The sequence below is a fragment of the Octopus bimaculoides genome, chromosome 27 (assembly GCF_001194135.2).
Source record: "Octopus bimaculoides isolate UCB-OBI-ISO-001 chromosome 27, ASM119413v2, whole genome shotgun sequence".
Classification (NCBI taxonomy): Eukaryota; Metazoa; Mollusca; class Cephalopoda; order Octopoda; family Octopodidae; genus Octopus; species Octopus bimaculoides.
Window position 1 is genome coordinate 10,075,746 of NC_069007.1, and position 7,709 is coordinate 10,083,454.

The following is a 7,709-nucleotide window of genomic DNA, read 5'->3' on the forward strand; positions in this document are numbered from 1 at the left end:
TGGAATTATTGAATATTGAGAATTAACAGTTCATTGACATGGGTTTTAATTTTGTTAAGAGCTACCAAAGACTATCTTTTATCTTTTTTTTATCTTGTACTTGTTCTAGTGTGGAGACGCAATGGCCCAGTGGTTAGGGCAGCGGACTCGCGGTCATAGGATCACAGTTTCGAATCCCAGACCGGGCGTTGTGAGTGTTTATTGAGCAAAAACACCAAAAGCTCCACGAGGCTCCGGCAGGGGATGGTGGCGAACCCTGCTGTACTCTTCCACCACAACTTTCTCTCACTCTTACTTCCTGTTTCTGTTGTGCCTGTATTTCAAAGGGGCCAGCCTTGTCATGCTGTGTCACACTGAATATCCCAGAGAACTATGTTAAGGGTACACGTGTCTGTGGAGTGCTCAGCCACTTGAACGTTAATTTCACGAGCAGGCTGTTCCGTTGATCGGATCAACTGGAACCCTCGACGTGTGCAAGAGAGAAGACTGCGTTGGTTTGGTCATGTGATGTATACAGATGTAGACAGTTGCATACAGAAGTGCCGATCACTTCAAGTGGATGAAGCTTGTGGAAGAGGGAGACCCAGGAACACATGGGGTGAAATATTGAAGACCAAACTCAAGACACTGAGCCTTATATGTCTGGCACTTTGCTGTACTTAAGAAGACCCATCCACTATAGCTGGTGCCACATGAAAAATACTATGGAGCTCCTAGCCCTACCAGCTCCATAGTGCCACATATAAAGCACCCAGTCCACTCTGTAAAGTGGTTGGCATTAGGAAGGGAATCCAGCTATAGAAGCCATGCCAGAACAGACAATGGAACTTTGTGTGACACCCGGCCTTACCAGTTCCTATCAAACCATTCAGCCCATGCCAGCATGGAAAACAGACGTTAAATGATGATTGTGATGATGATTCCATGGTGGCATGGTTTGACAGGATCCAACATGTCCAAGGGCTGCATCATGCTCCATTGTTTATTTTGGTAAGGTTTCTACAGCTGAACACCCTTCATAACACCAACCACTTTACACAATGGACTGAGTCCTTCTTCATTTCACCAGCAAGAACACCGTGCAACTTGCAAGATTATAAACCCCAAGGGAGGTGGCTTTTATGCAAGATGAGGAGGGGTTAAAGTATGAGGGAAGGGGTCAGAGCAGAACAGGTTTCTCTACTGTAGAGGGGTTACATAACTACTCACTTTCCAGATGAGGAGCTGAGGTTGATTGGGGTAAAGTGGGAAGAGATAAAAACAGAAGTGGATTCTCAAGGTACAAGAGGTGAATAAAAATGGATGGGAGTAAAAAGAACTGGGAACATGGGTTTAGAATTTGCAAGAGTATATAAGAAAGAAAGAGAGCATGTATTTATACTGCACATGTATAATTAATAAAACAAAGTAAACAATAATTTTTTTTTATTAATTTTTAATTCTTTTTTTTTCACAAAGGCAGCGAGCTGGCAGAACTGTTAGCACACTGGGCAATAGTGGTATAAAATCTGTTTTTAAGTTCTGAGTTCAAATTCCACCAAGGTTGGCTTTGCTTTTCATCCTTTTGGAGTCAATAAAATAAGTACAAGTTGAGTACCGGGGTCAATGTAATTGACTGTACCCCCTCCCCTCGAAATTTCCTGCTTTGTGCCTATTCTTTTACTTGTTTCAGTCATCTGACTGTGGCCATGCTGGAGTACTACCTTGAAGTGTTTTAGTCAAAGAAATCAACCCCCAGGTCTTATTTTTTAAGCCTGGTACTTATTTTTATCAGTCTCTTTTGCCAAACCACTAAGTTACAGAGATGTAACCACACCAACACCAGTGGTCAAGTGGGGTTGGGGGACAAACACAAAGACATACACACACACACACACACACACATATATATATATATATATATACAACAGGCTTCTTTCAGTTTCCATCTACCAAATCCACTCACAAGGTTTTGGCTGGCCCAAGGCTATACTAGAAGACACTTGTCCATGGTTCCATGCAGTGGGACTGAACCCGGAACCATGTGGTTGGGAAGCAACCTTCTAATTTCTTTACTGCCCACAAGGGGCTATACACAGAGGGGACAAAGAAGGACAGACAAACAGATTAAGTCGATTATATCGACCCCAGTGCGTAACTGGTACTTATTTAATTGACCCCGAAAGGATGAAAGGCAAAGTCGACCTCGGCGGAATTTGAACTCAGAACGTAGCGGCAGACGAAATACCGCTGAGCATTTTGCTAGGTGTGCTTATGTTTCTACCAGCTTGCCGCTTCTTGCTACACCGAGAATTATTTAAAAAAATTTTAACTTTAAAAGTTTATTTGATTTTAATTTTCAATGCAAAGAGCATGAAAAGTGTGCTAGGAATTAATTGTTCAGCCCTAGAAAGCATCAAAAATGGCTAATATTTCCTTCAAACTTTGCTTTTCTTATGATATTTATTCAAGCCCCAAAGAATCCCTCTCAACACATGGTTATGATGCTCCGCCACTACTGCTGTTCGTCATCAGAGATGCACATATTGTCTGCCAATAAGGGACATGCTCAAGTGGCTAAGGTCAAGCAACTGACAATCAAATCTGTGGTATTGAGCAGAATATTTGTTATAACGATATTTCTGCTTCAGCAACTCAGTGCTGAATCTGTCTGAAATGTAATGGAAAATAGGTCAGTTTCAAAACATTGATGTCCAGATTACAGAAGCAAAGTTTGAAGGGAATAGTAGTCATTTCCTTTGATTTTTAGACAAAAACAAATAGGAAGTAACACTTACTGACCAAAGACAAAAAAAGAATAATAAAATTTTGTTAGTGTTGTTAACTTTCTTTGTAAAGAGCATCAGAAGCATTTTTTTGGATATGCAGTGTGTTACAAAAAGCAAAAAGATTCAGATTCTCTGCAGTAGGAAGAAACAAAAGGAATCACTACCAAAACAAAACTTACTTCAAAGCTGAGGTAATGTCGATGGTGTGGAGACAGACGTTCAATTTTCTCACTGTCTTCATCTTTTAGAGGTATTTCTGGTTTGGAAACCTGATGCTGTTGTAAGTTCCTCTAGAAATTATAATTATAATTCAAATTTTAGCAAATCATTTGTTAATTATTGTCTATTTCTTTGTTGTCATTAATAGCTGAAGAAAAAAATCAATGAAATTATTAGTTAGAGTTTGATTTCTGTCTTATTTAATTATTGTAATTAGTGAACAACATTATAATTATCAGGTCATCCCATAAGTAATGTCTGAACTTCTATATTTTCAATTTGTAAATGCTTTAACAGTATTTTAGAATGTCTAATGGCATCAAGCAATATTTATATGTATTTGGACATATTTCAACTAATTAAATTTCATTTTGCAGGATGATCTAATTAAAATTTCACTAATTATAGCTTTCCAAACATGGAAGTGTTTAAGGAGCATTTGAAGCACATAATGTCTTTAATAATTAGAGATGTCTAATAGGGCTAATCACTGGTTCAGTGCATTTCTTATGGCAACAGCGACAAGAGAGTATCTATAACTCAGTGCAGAACAAATATTTTATAGGACTTCTTTTTTAAAACCCTGCTTTTTCGATGTTCATATGATTATATTCAAAGTTTATATTTTCCACTAGTGTGTGTTTGCTTATATGTTCATTCTCTCATTTCGTTTAACCTTTTTGCTAACATATTTTTTACCTCCTTCATTAGTCTTCCTACTCACTCTCCTTCTCTTTCTCATCTCACCACCATCCAGGATGCTCACAAACAACAAATGATCCCCTCCTCTACCATCACCCTCGTCATTCTGCCTCCCTCATCCTTCACTGTAGGTAATGTTGATGGTGACAACAGACAACAGAACCATGTACAGCTTCCAGCCATACCAGGTCCATGGTGCCACATAAAAGGCACCCAGTCCATTCTCTAAAGTGGTTGGCATTAGGAAGGGCGTCCAGTCGTAGAACCCATTCTACAACAGACAATGGAACTAGGTACAGCTCCCAGCCCTACCAGCTCCATAGTGCCACATATAAAGCACCCAGTCCACTCTGTAAACTGGTTGGCATTAGGACCAATTTCGTCACTGTACCACATTTTCCCATCGCCAGAAGAGACTTCACTGAATTGTCTGTACCCAATTCACTATAAGTCAAGCTTTGTGCACTGCCACCCATCACTCCCTCTCCCTCAGGACCACTTTTCTTATCATCTTTCATCTACTTTTGCTTTTGTGTCATCATCTATTCTTGTCTTTGTCCATCTCTGCAACAGTCCATCACTTGCCTTTTCTCTCCTCACCAATACCTCTCTCTCTCTGCCTAAATACTCTAAATACAACCACACATTCTAGCCTTTCACTGTTTCACTTCTCGGTCACATTATCTGAGCAAAAGTACACATTACTGTCTACTTTTTACATTTAATGTGGACAAGGCACCCCCTCCTATGCAGGTACCAAGATGGAAAACCCCCTCCCTGTGCACACATTAGAGTGACTGGTAAATGAGTAGATATAAAGTATGATTGAAAAATTACTTAGCTATGTCATAACAAGGACTTGGAAACCTCTCTAATGCTGGTGCCATCGAAAATACACCCAGACTATACTGGTGAATGGATGCAGGAAGTACAGGGTTGTGAGGATCCTTTAGTCATGTCTTACTTACAATTTATCAACCTCTCTAGTACTGGTGAGAGGAAAAATACACCCAGTGTATACTGGCAAATCAAGAGAGAAAATATAAAGTTGTAAGTATCTTCAGTTCTGCTTTGCTGAGGATTTATCATCCTTTCTAGTGCTGGTGCCATGAGAAAATACACCCAATACACAATGTAAAGTAGTTGGTGATAGGAAATGCACCTAGCTATAGAAACTATGCCAAAATGACATGTACAAGCACTAGTGCCAACCAAAAATTGAGTCCATTTGAGATGAACAATCCAATCTACCCCATGTCAGCATGGAAAGCAGATATAAAAAGGAAGATTATAGACATACAAATGTGTGTGTGTCATTATTCCAAGAGTTCTTGCCAATGGAGAAAGAGCTGGTTTCTAACCTAGATCCAAGGCTCCTTCATTGGAATTTCAACATCAACAGGGTAATTTTATATCATCATCATCATCATCATTTAATGTCCGCTTTCCATGCTGGCATGGGTTGGACGGTTTGACTGGAGACTGGCAAGCCAGGAGGCTGCACCAGGCTCCAATCTGATCTGGCAGTGTTTCTACAGCTGAATGCCCTTCCTAACGCCAACCACTCCAAGAGTGTAGTGGGTGCTTCTTACATGCCACCAGCATGGGAGCAAGTCAGGTGGCACTGGCATCGGCCACGTTCAGACGGTGCTTTTTATGTGCTACAGACACAGGAGCCAGTCGGGGTGGGGAGGCTAGCATTGACCATGTTCAGATGGTGCTTTTTACGTGCCACCAGCATGGTGAACCAGTCAGGCGACACTGGCAACGACCCATGCATGCATGGTGCTTATGTAACACACTGCCTAAATATATAATATAGATACAAGTATAGAGTCAAAACACTGAAATACATCTCACTAAAAAGATAAAACTGGCAAAAACTGAGCCATTAAATAAACAGAGATGAAACACAATAAAACCAAACTAACTATGGTGTTAATATTAACATCTTATAACCCTCAAGGGCGGTGCCCCAGCATGGTCACTGTCTAACGACTGAAAGCAATTAAGGAATTAAAAAACACACACCATAATTGAGTAATAGGCATCTTGGATCTGGGCAAATTTTTCTGGGTTGGCATTCTCCGATCCACTATCTGGATGAAACTTTTTCGCAAGTCGTATATAAGATTCTCGCACTTCTTCTGCGGTGCTTTTTTGGTTGACATTTAAAATGTTGTAATTCTCGAGATGAATGGAATTATTCTTTCTCTTGTGACCAAGAAATGAATTTGAACTTAGCTGCAATGAAAAATAAGATATTTGAGTTGTTTAGGTTCTGGTAGTGGAGGTACAAGGCTTAGTGGTTACATGCCAGAGAAACCAGGAAACCACAATCGCATATAGAAAAATTTAATAAGTAAATACACTAAAAGACCTATAATAAAAATACAAAGTAATAAATATTAAAAAAATTTTTTCTCTAACTTATACATTATATATTGTGAAACTTAATTTAATTTTAATTTTGATAAATTAAATTAAATTGAATTTTTCCGTGTAAATTTGGATTTTTATCCCTAATATTATTATCATAATTATATATATATATATGCATATATGGGTACGGACGTCACCAACAGTGCAAATAACATGAAACACATAAACAAATGAGTTAAATACGTAAACAACAAGAAAAAAATGGAAAACAGGACAAGTAAACACAGCGAAAGGACCCTTCATCAGTTGTTGGCTGTCTATCTACTCCTCATTTCAAGCATTCAACGACAATATGAGTCTTCAGAGACAGTTCCTCCCAGAAATTCTAAAATAAAATTTAGGATTTATGGAAGATCAAAGCTGGGAACAAAAAAATGACATTGAAAACATATAAGGAAACCGAATGAAAACAAACATGGGGGATCGTTTGTATGTATGTATGTGCAGATTTGTATGTTTTGCTTTATGTGTGTCTTCTCAGGCATATGATTGCATATCTCAACATGCTTATATATATATATATATATTTAAATGATAAACTTCTGGGAAGTTTTACAGAGTTTTTACAGTTCCAGTGATGGATTGGATCTGTATTCTTCGAATCAGCTTTCTCGTTTCTGGTTTTGAGAAGCCTAATTTCTCAAGATTGGTATTTAGGCAGTGTCCCAATATATGTATGTCATTATTCAGGTTTATTTCAAGATTTCTTGCCAATAGAGAAAGAACCGGTTTCTAACCTAGATCCAAGCCTCCTTCATTTCAACATCGACAGGGTATTTTTGTATGTAGGTATGTATATGTGCAGATTTGTATGTTTTGTTTTATGTACGTCTTCTCATGCATATAGTTGCATCTCTAGACATGCTCATATATATTTAAATGATAAACTTCTAGAAAGTTTTACAGATTTTTACAGTTCCAGTGATGGATTGGATCTGTATTCTTCAAATCAGCTTTCTCTTTTCTGATTTTGAGAAGCCTTATTTCTCAAGATTGGTATTTAGGCAAGTGTTACACATCCCAGTACTCCAGTGTATGTATGTGTGTGTGCGTATGTATCTGTGTGTGTATGTATCTGTGTGTGTGTGTGTGTGTGTGTGTGTGTGTGTACGTATACTCAGAGAGAGTGGGAGAGGATGAGTACGTGTGTATGTGTTGAACAGCATGATGACAGCGTTAAAACTACAATCAAGGGACATAACTCCTATTGCAGTAATATGTAAGGGAGATAATACATAAAGCGACCTGAAATGCTGCGAAGCATTTTCTCTGAGGTGCCAAAAATTCTGCCGGTCTACCACCTCAAAAAAAAAAAAAAATGAAAGAAATATGGAGGGGATAAGTCGATTACATCCACCCACTCCCCAGTGCTCAACTGGTACTTATTTTATCGACCCCGAAGGGATGAAAAGCAAAGTTGGCCTCGGTAGAATTTGAACTCAGAACATAAAGACATGCCGTGCTAAAAATTCTGCCAGCTTGGAAAAGTAAAAGAAATATGGTGCACGTCGGAGTTAGGAAACACCAACAAGCTGGAATTTTTCCCGTTTTGACGGAGATTTTTCAATTTTTTTTTTT

General features: G+C 38.7%; 1 protein-coding gene across 1 annotated transcript in view; it reads right to left on the reverse strand.

Annotated features, from left to right (window-relative positions):
* The window catches only part of LOC106874769 (dnaJ homolog subfamily C member 28), a gene marked incomplete at its 5' end in the record, with an annotated part of 37,651 nt that extends 31,706 nt beyond the window's left edge, over positions 1–5,945 (reverse strand). The window contains 2 exons of the mRNA XM_014922621.2: positions 2,948–3,058; positions 5,721–5,945. Coding sequence (XP_014778107.2) covers positions 2,948–3,058; positions 5,721–5,945 — 336 coding nt within the window. The remainder of the gene's footprint in view (positions 1–2,947; positions 3,059–5,720) is intronic.
* Between the last annotated feature and the right edge of the window lie 1,764 nt (positions 5,946–7,709).